Source organism: Spea bombifrons, chromosome 3, assembly GCF_027358695.1.
Source record: "Spea bombifrons isolate aSpeBom1 chromosome 3, aSpeBom1.2.pri, whole genome shotgun sequence".
Lineage (NCBI taxonomy): Eukaryota > Metazoa > Chordata > Amphibia > Anura > Pelobatidae > Spea > Spea bombifrons.
The window spans coordinates 9213675-9228835 of NC_071089.1; the positions used below are offsets into that span (position 1 = coordinate 9213675).

Here is a 15161-nt window from a genome sequence, read left to right on the forward strand (position 1 = left end):
CTGAAGGCTGACTTTCACGCGGGCACATTCTTGCTTGTGTCGCGCCCCGCCAGTAGAATGTGGTTGGTGGAGATTCTGGCCAATCTAGCTGCTGGGTATGGTTTAGCGGGAGATTCAGCAGTGAGTTGGCGCGCTGGCTTTCGCGGGAGATTATTTTAGTTGTAGTGTGACGCCCGTGAGGTGGCTGTGTCGGAGCGGGGCAGGCTGTGAGACCGACCGGATCCCTATCTAAACCGTGCCCCGTCATCTCCGCCATGCTTTTCCAGTCAGTTGTGAACAGAGCCCACCTGGGACTGAGCAGGAAAGGTAAATTAATGTCTCGGTGGATCATTCCCCAGGTCCCCCTCCACCCCCCACAAAACCCCTGGGTAATGGCTGAGCCGCTCGCTCTATAGAATAAGTAAGTGTGTAGGTTACTAAGCGTATACGGGCCGCCTGGGGGGAGCACCACTAGGGCCAGTCGGTACAGACCGGGCCTGTCTCTTCACAGCGAGTAAGTTTATACAGGTTCTGTGGCGTGTTGGGGGATGGTAAAGGTGGCGGGGAAATGCATTGTTGAGTGTGTTGCAATGCGAGGGGGTTGGGGAAGCTTGTAGTTCAATGTGAGTGAACCATTCATAAATACAGCTTTATAAATCTTGCATGAATTTAAATAATGGCTTTACCTATAGGTTTTTGAGCTTCTCTATGTATTTGTATTCAGTCGTATAGTTTTTGTGATGCCCCAGACAACACTTGGCTTGTACACCCTGCCCACCCTACTTCTCAAGTCTTTGAAAAAATATCAACAAAATCTATATCTGGTTTATATTTCTAGTAATTATTGGCCCTTGTATCTCATGGCACTCTTAAATTTCACTCTCAGAATGTGTTGCATTCATATAGCATCCATAGGTGCTCTGTTGATGGCAGATATGCAATTCTTGCAAACTGATCAATAAAATAAGCCTGTAAAAATGGCAAGTACTGCAGCGATGTTGCTTTAAAGGCAGATCGGGCCTGTTTGGCCTGTCTAGTCTGGCCTTTATCCCTGCTGTAAACACCCAGACCTTGGCCACTGTATCAGCCTCTGCCACTTCTGCTGGGAGGTCTTTCCACCCCCTCAGTAAACAGTTTGGAGTTACTTTGTATTGTTTAACTTTAGTTTGCAGAGATCCATGGCTAGTTGGTTTGGGAACTGGGACTTGCTGTTTATTAGCTTGGTGAAGCCTAAATAGTGCTACACTTTGCTTGAAATGACCGATAGCAGAACTGGTGTTGGGTACACGAGGGAAACTTTGGGGTTTGTCTTCTAGGTGATTCTATATATTGTATATCCATGGCCTGCATAGATCTGATCTCAAATATGTATTCTTATCAACACCTAGCTCTGTCTTATGTTAATGTCTGCATTAATATACAAAACATCCTTTTCTTGTCACAATGCAGGGACTTCACCTGGTCATCCCCTCCAGTCTCTTCTGCAGGGTTACCGCTGTCTCAGACGGGATGAGCATATTTCATATGGAGAGCTGGGCATGCAAGTGCCACCCTTCGGGTGTTCTTTCAACACAGGTAAAGCCTTATTTGCTTTGCCCGCTGATGATAATCCATGTGCAGCACCCTTGCATTGCATTTTCTCACATTTTTTTTCATTCATAAAAACATAAGTTTATTAGCCCTTTATAACGTGTTTAAATTTGTCGGCTTAAGTAAAGACCCAGATTGTCGATGCTAAAGTATCTGGTTATCTGGAGAGTAAAACTTTTCCAAGCAAATGGTTCAATACGCCTGCAGTTTGATTAGTCCTATATGCGCTTATTACAGCTCCATGCTTATATGATCGTGCAGGGTACGCTGCAGTCATTATCCTACTGCACTGGTTTATAAAACGGTGTATACGGTGTATAAAACACCTGGAATGATTTCCATTTCTTCTTCAGCTGCAGATGCACCACATATCCTTGCTGTGGCCAATGAAGAAGGCATTGTTAGGTTGTATGACACGGAATGCCGAAACACAGAGAAACAAATTGTGAAAGGTAAAGCTTATTACAGTAACGTCTATTTTGTGATATCTTTACCACGCTGTTGAAAGTCCTGATACGTTAAGTTAGCAGAATGGTGAAATGCTGACTCTAAATATTAGATGAGTGATGCCTAAAATGGTATCACAATTAAAGTCATTATGAAAAGTAGCTGAACATTGTATCAATTGCGATTGCGTAGTTGAAACATACTTTTCACTTCTTGATTGTGTCGCTTTCACCTATTTGTATTTTTAAAGTTGTAAAACTCTTCATACTTTATCTGTTTTTAGAATGGGTGGCTCACACTAATGCCGTTTTTGACATTGCCTGGGTGCCTGGAGAACACAAGCTGGTAAGTTGCACTGATGTAGTAAGTCTTGCCGTGTTGGTGTCCTAAACTACAAATATTGGAGTTCTGGAGAAACTTGGCAACCTGATCTTTCTGCTTAGATAGATATAGATATGACTACAGCTAAAACTAGCCTTTTTACATACTTCTAGAGCAAATTCTAAATTTTGTTGATCCTTTTCTGTACTGTTAGCCTCCATGTGTGCCTGATAAATGTGATATTTGTCATATGATTTCTATTTTGATGATCAGATTGTCTGTCTGTACTGTTAACACTTAAGAGTTAATGTTTTCTTCCCCTCTCCTACTTTAATTAAATGTAATGTCTTTCATTGGTATCTTATTAGGTTACAGCTTCAGGGGACCAGACGGCCAAGCTGTGGGATGTGAAAGCAGGGGAGGCTGTTGGCGTGTGCAAAGGCCACCAATGCAGCCTGAAGTCTGTTGCTTTCTCAAAGTTTGAGACTGGTACGTGTGACATTTTATTTCACCCTAATTACTTTTTACATTTTGGGAGAGGGCGTGAACTTATAAGTAATGTCTTCTGTATTTACAGCTGTATTCAGCACTGGGGGGAGAGATGGAAACATCATGGTCTGGGATACCAGATGCAACAAGAAAGGTAATATATGGTTTTGGTTATAGTGTGTAATCTTCTTTATTGTGCATTGTCAAGAATCTGCAGGTTTTTGTCTTTATTCCTTCAAGCTAAATTGTCTATTTTAATTCTAAAAAGTAAATCCACGTAGCACATAATTTAAATAGTCCTTTGATTAGTGCTTAGGGAAATAAAATGCAGATATTGCAAATGAATAATATTTGCTTCTGTGTCCCTAACCAGGAAGCTTCACTGTTTGTTTTTCTTCTTCATAATGACATAACTTGCTAAAATTACTAACATTATTTTCCAAACATGCTCTATTTGGATTGTTTTTCATGTTACTTTATTTCTAATTGTATCCGAATAGTCACCATGCTCATATATGGGATTTGCTGTGTTCATGCTTCACCTTTTTGCCTGGTTGCTTTGCTGCCTTGTCAGAAACCTTAAGCTGCTAACCTTGCTTATTTCAGATGGATTTTACAGACAAGTGAACCAGATCTCAGGTGCTCACAATGCTCTGGAAAAGCAGACTCCATCTAAAATCAAAAAGAAGAAACCTGCTGTCAGAGGACTTGCTCCTTCAGTGGTACTTTTATTTTATTTTTTTAAATAAAAAAAAAAAAAAAAAAAGCTTAATCACAGACCAGGATTTAAGGATTTTACAAATGAAAAGTGCGTGATGAATCTAGTCATTAGAGCCCATCATTAAGTAGAAATTTCACTTCTTCATGAAATGCCATCAGACTTTGTGCTAAATGGAAACCTTTGGTAAATATAATTTCTTGCCGTTTACGTTCTTGCTATTTTATTTCAGGACTCGCAGCAGAGTGTGACAGTGGTAATCTTTCAGGATGAGCACACGCTTATATCTGCAGGAGCTGTTGATGGGTAAGCTGAAAAGTAATTGCCAGAATAAGGAATTAATTGTGTGGACCCTCTAGCATCTTATAGGTTTTTAGGTTGGGGATGAAGGAAAGCGTTTCCAGCACAGACGCTTTACTGTGATGATTGCTGCTCTTAATACTGTAGAGGTCTATTAAACATACTATTCACATATGAGCTCTTAAGCAAACTTTGTGGCCTTTACACAGTGGTAAAAGTTACTGACATGTTTGTGTAATTGTATTTTTCTTAACTTTCTAGCTTTGTCAAAATGTGGGACTTACGGAAAAATTACACTGCATACCGACAAGATCCAATAGCAGTTAAAGTCTTCCCCTATCCTGGAAACAGTACACGTAAACTTGGTATGTATCATACAGAGGTTTCAGCCCAGTGTTAATTACATTAATACATAGCATTGTGGATTGAAATCAATTAACTTTGCAGCCATGCAGCTTGTTTATGGGATATGGAACCACGGCTGTCCTAAAAGCAGCTAATTTAATATAGATATGTATATTCGTGACTTCCCCAATCTTGATTTTACATGCTTCCATCTTGTTTTCTCCTCCTTCGGCCACTTATATACAAATTTGCTTCTAACACTTCATTAATCTTTAGAAAGAGGCCTCTTGGTGTATAAGCTAGTTTATAAAGACTTCTCGGTTATGCATTTCAGGTTATTCCAGCCTTGTTTTGGACTCCACTGGAACCAACTTGTTCGCAAATTGTACTGATGACAATATCTATATGTTCAACGCAACTGGACTCAGGACTGACCCAGGTGAGACATTGTAATAGTCTTAGTTTCCTGGTAAATAGACATCTTTAGTGATCCACACTCCAGAAATGACGCGTCTCTCAAAGCTGATTCAATTAGTTTAGTTTCTTTTTTAGGAGTTAAACATTTTCTTTGCTCATTAATACCTGATTTAACAGTCTAAAGAATATTTTGCCTGCTATTTAAGCAGGCTTTTCCAAATGCAGATATTTAAGGGGTCACGACAGGACAGTAGAGGGCGCCCTATCCTGTGTAGTGCAATTGTTGGTCCTGGCAGTGTGCTTGATGTGTACACAAGTGAAGGTGTGCGGTGCTTCTGTAGGAATATGTACAAAGGAGATGAGCTGAAAATTTACGATGCTGCAGAAATTCCTTTACTAGGTAGTGGCAACAAAGTTGTGTTACTGGCTTCAGGGCAGGGTGCTGCCTCGGCACTTCCTGTGTGCGGGTTTAAAGACCGCTTCCATTCAACCTCTGTGCTCTGGGTGGTGTATAGATTAACTTCCGATTTGCCCTTTATATATATTTTCTGTTTTTGTTTTAAACAGCATTACTTCCCATTTTAACAGCGTTTAGAAGGAAAACTTATTTGGCCCTTGGAAGCTTAGTCATGCCATATACTGTACAAAGCTTTGTTTTCTCAAGAAGAAAAACATGGAAATGTGTCTATTTGCAAATCTTGAATACTAGAATTATACATCTGCTATATAGAGAATAGAAGTAAAGAAGCATTCTCTGCTAGTTTTAGTAGTGCCCGTAAATCTCTGTCCAAGGATTAAACTAATTAGCGAGGAATTCTGGCATTCAAGTTACTTTTAACTCTACAATTTCCAGGTCCGTCATGTTTAAATGTGTTAATGGCCTTATCTTTGTTTTCCCCCTCTCTCAACACAAGTCTCTGTGTTCAGCGGCCACCAGAATTCCACTTTTTACATCAAGTCCAGCGTGAGTCCGGACGGCCAGTTTCTGCTCAGTGGATCAAGTGACAGCAGTGCCTACATCTGGCAGGTATGTCTATATCAATGACTTATTCGTACACCCTACCATTCAAATGTTTGGGGCTACTTAATACAAAATAAAGAAAAATCGAAGACCAAATTTTGTTCATAACAATAACATGAAATGGCAGTTAAGTTACTAAATTACTATATGCCTGACTGTTTGTATGAATCCAGCCTACACTTGGTTGTGCATTTTCCACATCTTGACTTTTTTTAGGGGACAAAAGCTTTCTATGTTTTTCTTCTGCAATTTACCAGCTGATCTTCTGCCTTTTTCCAGGTCTCCGATCCCCAGGCTCCTCCTGTGACTCTGACCGGACACTGTCAAGAAGTTACCTCAGTCACTTGGTGCCAATCAGACTTTACAAAGGTTTGTGTTTTGTATTTTAACATATTTACCTTGAAACATTTAGGTATTTGTCAACATACACAGTATCTTGGACATTCTACAAAGTCTTAGGAAAGTGGTACACAAGTCACATTAAACTGGCTCCTCATATGAGATGTAATTGAATAACTAGACATATAAGTGTTGGCTACATTATGTACACAAAGGAACTAAAACACATGTTCTACAGCTTGTTATAGTTTTGGAATAATGGAGCTCCCTGCCAAACAAATGCAAGTGTAATGCTGTGTAAGGAAACGGCAGTTATATTGTCTTGAATGTTGTGTATTACACTTAAAATATTCAGAGCTTAACCTCACGACCTGTGCCTCCCCATCCGTATTCTGACCTCCCTTTTAGATTGCAACCTGTTCTGACGATAACACCGTAAGAATATGGAGACTGAACCGGAACAGCGATGATGCTGATAAAGTGGACTGTGTTGGCTGGGCAAGTCAGAAAAGGGAACGTCTTCCAGTGGGTGAGTGGGGTCTCGATGTGAGCAAGTTGTGCTGTTTATCTTAGGGGGGAAGACTTGTAACTTTCAGCCTGGTACGGCTAATTTCAAAACATTAAGCATTTCTTAGGCTTTTGTTGGGTGGGTAAAATACAGCCCTTTGAGGGGAGGGGGGGCATGGAAAATCGGGATGCTTGTGAGTTACAAACGTGTTTAGGGTTTTTTCTTTTTTATTGCAACATACTTTCAAACTGGTTATTCTGTTTGAGCCCTGTCCTCAAGGGTCAATTAGCTGAGAATGTAAGAGTTGTTTTACTATTGCTTAAAAAGAAAACAAAACATTATTTGTAAGTATGTATCTTGGTAAAGAATTTTGTTAGCATTGCTGTGTGTTACGGAACTTTTCCTTTACCCATGCATTGTATGTTCATTTTAATAACGAATCCCTAAAACTATCTGTGCTACGTGTTAATGATGTTACATTAGCCTTAAGTTGACCTTGCAATTGCAGCTCAAAGGTCCATAAAAATGATAGTGGTCCGCAATCCATCTTTTTCCTGAACAAAAAGTTATTTTTTTTAATTATTTTTTTAAGCTTGTCTCACCCAACATTCTCTCTTTTTGACAGTGTCCAGGCTCTGTACTCCAGGTAAAAACTCCGTATTACATAACAGTCCTCTGATGTCCTCCCCGACACCGGCTACCTGCGCTCCAAGTCATACTGGAGATCTCCCAATGCCCTCCAGCACTCCGTCATCCACTGTGCTGATTCCTAAGCTGCACACCCCCAAAAGGCAAAAGCTTGAACGCTCCACCTCGTCTCCCAAGCAGCTGTCAACTTCAAAAATTTCTATCAAGGACTGGGTGAGTCGCACCCCAAAGTCTCGCACCCCTGTTCCAGAAACAAAGACTCCATCTCCACGAAAAGCATTCACGCCTGTTGAGCAGTACTCTGTGACTTCAAGCTCGAGACCCTCGGGGCTGTCTGAAAAGAGGGTCAAGAGGAGACTGGAGACCAGCAATGGGGACGAAGAGCATGGTTGCTTCAGCCTCTGCAGTTGTGTGACTGAGCTAGAACCTGGCTTAAAGAAGCCAAAACTAGACTTGTGTTCTCTTCAGGGGACGGATGAAAGCGATATTGGATGTGTAAGCCTTGGAGACCTGGGTAAATGTGACCACAAATCCACTTCAGAGTCCAAGAGCATTCCCCACGCCGAGCCCATGGAGCAGCCCTCCTTACAGAGCGTGCCTGCTGACCCGAAGTTCAGGCTGCAAGACAAAGAGAACAGCTCGCCCGAAAAGAACTGGCTTTCTGTACTGGGACACAAACTAAAGACCGACAAGCTCAGTCCACAAGGCAAACTCAGCAGCAGTCCGTCCGCTCGAGGCGGCAGCGCCAAGAAGCATCATGTCAGGAGTATTACAAACTCTCCTGTGTCTGTGAGTATATTACGGAGACAGGCATATTTTCTATAAGCAGTATTTTAGGTTAAATGGTTAAATTACACATTTCATAGATTTTGATAGAGGGACCAATCTCTGTGAGATATGGTCTAGTATTAACTCATCATATAACACCGTTATGGAAGAAGCAGTCATCTACAAACGGCAGATAATGCACTGGGGTTTTCATTCATTGTTTCTTGCATGTGTGTTTGGTAAATATTGGCTGGCAAGACCTTTCCTCTATTTGGTTGGGTTTCTGTTCTCTTTAGCTTCAGGTCTTAGTTTTTCAATTAAAAAAAGTGATGGGTGCTTCATGGAAACCGGCACAGAACTGAGTAAATAATTGCAACGACCAATTTACACTTTTAATAAATAAAACTTTAGTAGCGGTTCTTTGGAAAGTGATATATATCTTCTAAAAGCTTCCTCGGAAGGCGCTACAAAGACCTGTGAAAGATCTCTAGCCAAAATGTTAATGTGAGAGAAAATGGAGGCAGGAGTAGTTTTAAACACATTTCAATGTATTTTAGTAGTAGTAGTAATAATAAACATTAGCATGAAGGGGTTAACTGCAGTACTATAGAAAGTGGTGAAGCACTGAAGAAAGGCATGTCCTTTACCCCCAATAAGCATCTAACTGCGGACCAGGGGGTGATATATGGAGAGAAAAGTTTGTTCCTAGATCCAAACCAAATGTGTCTCCCCCCCCCCACACCCCTTGTATTTCCCGCTGTAACCGTTCAGAATACTAATGGCTTCTCCTCCGCAGGTGTCTACTACTCCTGTCTCGATGCGCAAGATCTGCACATACTTCATAAAAAGCCCGGGGGGTAAAAGCGAAGAGGAGTGAATGCGTCCGGAGTCTGCTTTGGGAATGCCTGTCAGACCGTGTGTTGTCTCTGTTATCACAGCGAAGATCTTTGTTTTAAAAGAAGAACGTCATGTTAACAAACTGGATTTGCTGGCTTCAATCTGACTATGACATCATCACGGATCTCTATGTAGCGAATGACATCCTTCGCTGCTCTGTTAAACAGTTCTGGCTGCTTGTGGATCACATTCCTTGCTGGAAGGCCCGGCGTATAGCTCGAGTTCGCTCTTTGTGAATATTTCCTTAGATTTTATTTACTGCGAGCATTGGATTCTTTCATTTGAATTTTTTTTTTAAATAACTGCAGTACAAAGACCTACAATTTTATAGTTGGACCCCTAGCACTTTTATGAACGGATACCCTAGCTGGTAACGTGTAGTTTAACCCTTTGCTGACACACACACCAGGTACACTTCAGTATTCCAGCTCCTCGGCTAGATGGTGTATACGGATGAGTTATGCTCCGCGGCAGCTGGTATACTGGATGTGTGCTTTTGTCGCAATCATTTAATGATTGTAGAATTGTAGTAACACTCGCATGTTCTAGAATTTGTATCGCTTGACTCATTGATGTTAAAACACTGCCTGTAAGTTTTAATAATCATTTAGGTTAGCTGCTCTTTGCTATGTTTTATTGTTTTTAATGTTTAAGGGTTACTGTTTTAAGAATATGTACATCGGAATGAAACTGTATATTTTTGTAAATACAGATATATTATACAAGTAGCCTGTCTCTTCTATTAATGTCTTGGGTGTTTGGTCCACATAACACACATGATCACCAACAAAACAGAAGAAATGCCATCGACCAAAATGAGGGTTAAAACAAGGAACGATCACAAGGTTCCTGGGTAATGTAAGTTAGGACGGCTGCTCCCATGGTATGTTTTTAAATGCTGCTAATTCTAATCTGTAAGCACAGTTAGGAATTTTTTGCAAAGTATGTTTGGGAAAGACTGATTTAAATAAGAGATCTGTATTTTGGGGATGGGCTGGAAGTAGTTTGTATTCTGTTCTGATATAACCTGCTTGCTTGGCTGCCCTTAAGCGAGTTCTTTGCGTCTCCCGTTTCTCTACCAACCGTGTTCACAAATTGGTTTCATAAATAACTTTGTATGCTGGCAGAAGTTTTCTATTCCAGATGGTTGGTTTAGTGGAATGATGTTTCTATTTATGACTTCACAATGCTCATTTCGTAATTAGCAGAGTGTTTTCTAGCACTAGCTGTGTTATCTAATATCCATAATCCAGTGTAATTATTTTAGGATATACGTATATTTAAAGGTCTACTCCAGCCCTCTTCGTTTTAAATACTTATTGGGACTATGTTTTTGGACTCCAGTGCATGTAAGTCTGTCCAGGCATTATTTAGTTGCTGCCATCAGAAAAGGAGACTTCTGAGCCCCCAAAAGAATGAAGCGTTCAGATGAACTCTTGCTTGTGCTCCCATCCTAGCGGGTTTCCATCCTGCAGGTCGAATGCTTCCTAATTACACTTTATGCTTTCACCAAATGCATCCAGTGAAGGAGTTAAATGAGCCCAAAGTCTAATATTTACATACTTTGTTTTTAAACTGGAATACCGAACCTCGGCTGATCAGTATTTAGTAAAATCATTTGGAGGCCGTGCAAGAAGAGCAAGAACAAACACGCGTTACAAATATAATTTATCTGTTAAACTGGCCCTTTTAATCAGGTTCACAAACCTGATAGGAACTGGTTAGGAACTGGTTAAAACACATTTTACGAAGCCAGGGAGGTTAAACATTTTCATGCCCTTGGGTGACTTTAACCCATAAACGGTTAATTAGCATACATAGTCTCTGGCAGTCGTAAGCTCGCTGTTCCCAACCGGTTTTCCGGTGCTGCGGTGGTAGAAAGGACCGTATTATCTGCCAGGGGAATGCATAGCGTTGGTGTGGAAGGGATCGGGACTTTACGGATGAGGAATAAAACGTTTATCACGGCCCTAGCTCTTCCCATCTACTGTAGGTTGTTTTTTGGGTTGGCAGAACTTGCTGTTCAAGCATTAAATGTTTGGGGGGGGTGTAAGTGCAATTTTATAACAGAGTGATGTTCTCGACTGCAGAAAGTCTTTAATTTGCTGTAATTTCTGTGTTTTGTGTTTGATTTTTTTTTTTTTATTTAATGGCTGTACTGTAGAGTGATGTCCCATTTGGCTGTGAACCAGTCAGCCACGGGCATTGTGGGCTATAGCCATCTACCAAGGTCTGGCTCTTCACATCAGCGGTCCGGGCCCTGAAGGCTTGTTTGACCATCTCTAATGACAGAAGCTCAGCCCGTTTATAAGACGAGGTTTGGTTTCCGCTTCTTTCCTGGTAGAGTTCCACGGATGCAATGATCTTGCCATCAAAATGGTATTTTGTTCTGTTACCAAAAATAAGATTTTTTTTTTTCTGCTCTCTTCTGGGGATTCGTTCTCGTGACCTGCCAGAAACATGTTCCCTTTCCAGTATTCACGTTGGTGCTCCGTGACACAGTGTATTCCTCTTCTGCTTATTACCGGGGGGATTTGTCATTCGCACACACTGCATCTTATGGATCTGACGCTACGCCGGATTTATTGTATGATATTTCCAGGTCTGCGTGTGTTCTGGAATTCCCTGATTACTGTCTCTGTATAGACGGAGCTTTGCGTTACTAGAATACAAGATCGTTACAATGAATCGCTGGTTGTGTGACGCGAGCTCTTGTCCCTGGCAGACAGCGCCGGCAGCCTCTGATCTAATTGCACAATCTATGGATGTGTGAAATGGAGCAGCTACACAATAACCCCCGTGAACCGCGGAGGGCTTGTGACAGACAAGTAATGCTCCATTCCAGATTATAGCATCTATAGGTTCTGCTACCTATGCATCGTTAAAGCTGGCGTGGAAGTGGTTAACCAGCTCACCGCCTGCAGTTTATTTTCACTCTGCCATTTAACGAAGTGTGGGTGGGAGATAATTGTTGATCATGATGTGATTCTACCCACGGTGTCATTTACTTGTCTGGTAACGGATATGTGTTTATAGAGCCGCACATTCAAGGCCTCTGTTAGGGAATGGAATATGGATGCCACGGGGTAGTCATGGCTACAGAGAACCCCTGTTTGATACAATAACATGCAACTTAACCTGCCTGAGAAAAAAACCCCAAGCATATTTACGTGATTGGCTCCTGGGGGCCACATTGCCAATCCTTTATCACATATGGGTTTGGCACTGAAAGGGTTAAACATGCACGTCATCCTGGGTCCACTTTGCCAACCACTTCCATAGACTATAGTATTTTATTATAGATCACATGATACATTATAGCAGGTCATATTTATACGTGTGATCGGATATATTTGACAATGTGCAGCCGTTGAAAGTCGTTTCTTATCATTTTATATATTGAAAGGACTGTGAAACTCAAATGGTGAAAATCATTTAATTTGGAAAATTATTTTTTTTCTCCAATGATCCATTCCTTTAAAGCAGCCCGTTCTATTTGTCTACAGGTTAAAATGTGCAGCTATGGATTAAACATTTGGCCGGAGGGGTTAGGTAAGACCTTGTGCAACAGTCAAAATGTCCCCCACCAATAAGGGTTAATAAGGTACTTGCTATGTACTATAGTATTTATCCTATAGATCTCCATGCATGGAAATGGAGCTTGGCACGGCTCTAGTTTATATGAACGGAATCCTGCTGTAGCTTCTGTACTTGTGACTATACCAAGCATGTTCGAGGAGCGGCATACATGACGTCTTCTGTAGATTATTCCATGATACATATGAAGAGGGGTGGCAATGTGCCATGGAAAGCCCGCCACCATCCCTTTTTAACATACACACCGGCTGATTCAGGCTCCGGCCGTGCAAAACTGCCGGCATACCCAATAAAACCCAGATTTGCTAGGGTTGTCGTGGAATAAGCCCAGCTGACACGTCTATCTTGGCAAATCTGAGACAGTTGGCAGCTATGAAGAAAACTTTTATCCTATTGCGCAGAACATTTGTTTCTGTGAATTCTTGGCACAACCGTTAGGTGTTGCAAGAGATATAATAGATAACGCTGCTGTGGCCGGTGCCAAGCGGTTATTATTCAGAATGTGCGGCGCACAATTACAGGGAAGAATGCCGTACTCAATCAAGGCGGTGGTAGAGCCGCCAAGCGGAGGGGGTAGGGGTCATTACAGGGGAGGGCATTTAGACAGGCATCGGGTTTTTTTCAATGCAGTGCATTAATCAACAAAGCGATAATAATTACACAAAATAAAGCAAAAATTCAGCACATATGCATTGAATTCCATTCGAAAAACCCCTATCTGAGGCATACATATCGGGGATCCCGTCATACTATATGCCGTATATCGCTCAGCCGACACTACGTTTAAATACTCCAAGCTGTTGCTTTTCCTCTGCTACCTACGGTTTAAATCCCTTCTTGAACACAGGTAACTTAATTCAGAATATCTTAACCTCCTGGTATGTATCCATTAAATAAGGACTTTTTAGAAACATCTGGTTGCTTCCATTAGTGAGTCAGTATGATAAATGGGTTATTCCTCCCCGATATCTTGTTAGTCCATGATCTTATCTTCTGTACAGGGTAGCGTTATGTCTATTACAGGTCCTCGTTAGAATAATCGCTGCCATTTCTGCCGGATGTTCTTAATTTATTTAGACCCGGTGTCACCACATCTGTCTCTCCCATTATGTAACAATGTATCTCTACGCCATCGCAACTTCCTGTTCTGAAGGTCTTCCTGCCCAACCGTAATCTCTCCCGACTAATAACTTCCTGCTTGTTGTTGATTGGTTCAGACAGGCTTCGTAGGGGCGAAGCGAGGGGAAGGAAAGAGAACCTCAGGACAGGAAACTTATACTAGATCTCCCACAGATCTCAGCTTCCCGGGGGCTGATCTTTCCAACTAATATCTCAAAAAGGAGTTGAGCAACAAGCACAAGCTGTACACGGGTTTAATAAAAAAATGCTATTTACGCCAAGAGCTGCGAAGGTGACGGTTCCGCTTTAAAACGGTTAGGAGCGGCACTTTCTAAAGCACAGTTGGAATGCGCAGAACAGAATGTGACGGGGAGACTCTGAAGGCCAGCTGTTACTATTTGTAAAATGCTTCATTCAAGCCTTTTATTCCGCTCTGATCTGACAGAGATCTATGTAAACATCGTTATCTCGGTTGTGTCCTTCTACCCAGACAAAGGGAGAAGCCATTTTTATCCTGGGTTTAACATGTAGATGGGAGATTCATTTAATCCGGCATCTCGTTCTTGACAGGTCAGCGGTGCGCTAATTTAGTTTCACACATCACAGATGCCCGAGACGGAAAAACATATCGTGTATGTTCCTCAGAAATATCTCTGTAGATGATATCAAACCGTCATGGTAAATAGCGAAACGCCTGATCATTTCTGCTTCTATCCAGGCACACGAGACAAATATCCAACGCAGACGATGTTAGCGCTAGAAATGGATAGGATTTTATAGTGTTTGGAAAAAAATAACAATTAAAAAAAATTACATATCATAATAAATATAGTCCGGATTTAATAAAAAAACAATTATCAATACAGAATTTATTCCACTTTTGTATATTTTGTTTGTAGTTGACCTGACGCGTTTGGCCCAATTTGTGTGTCACCCCCGGTCCATACTCTCTGTCGTAGTCATCATGCACAGGTAACCCAACTCCATCCCACCCCATATTGAACAGAAAGGTAAATGTTCTTGGTGACATTAAGAAAGTCCACATCTTCATCTAACCTAATACAGCCACAATATTATATTTAAAGTCCAGCAAGCGGGAGCCAGGGACAGTCTGTCTCATGCGGCACCGAAATAATAGACATGCTGAGCCAATGCATCCTCTCCAAATTACTATTATCAGTGCCATCAGGAATGAATTCTAGAATGTACTGGAAAGCACTGGTTTACTCGCTGGCATCCTTAACAGGCCAATAAAACCATATTGAGATGTTACTGGCCTAGGACAACGTGAAGGTCTATATGACTTAAATACAAAAATGGACAATACTGAAAGTCAGGCAAAAAAGGTAATACATCAGGTATTGAAAAATAAATGGTTCGATGGAAAAGTCAATGTACTGATAGAAAGGTCAGATTAAGGAACTTGAAGTCCTGGAGCATTTATCCTAAAATGGCAACTCGTTTCTTGCACCCAGTTATTTTTCCACAGCAACACAAATAAAACATAATTTTAAAGAAAATGTGGATTCCTCGTCATGATGTCACACTGTGGGAAGAGGTATGTATGTTTGTGAGCATTCATTTGTATGTGAGCATGAATGTGAATGTCTATATATATGTGCATGAATGTGAATGTCTACATATAAGTGCATTGATAA

The 15161-nt window shown here is 41.2% G+C and overlaps 1 protein-coding gene across 1 annotated transcript; it reads left to right on the top strand.

Moving 5' to 3' along the window:
* Positions 1-156: 156 nt before the first annotated feature.
* DTL (denticleless E3 ubiquitin protein ligase homolog) lies at positions 157-9513 on the top strand. Its single transcript, XM_053458690.1, has 15 exons — positions 157-306; positions 1429-1554; positions 1923-2021; positions 2300-2361; positions 2706-2826; positions 2915-2980; positions 3433-3548; positions 3777-3850; positions 4106-4209; positions 4524-4628; positions 5521-5633; positions 5907-5996; positions 6375-6495; positions 7100-7911; positions 8687-9513. Exons 1-15 carry the CDS (start codon positions 255-257, stop codon positions 8765-8767), a joined length of 2142 nt encoding a protein of 713 aa, XP_053314665.1. The 5' UTR covers positions 157-254; the 3' UTR covers positions 8768-9513.
* The last annotated feature ends 5648 nt before the right edge of the window (positions 9514-15161 follow it).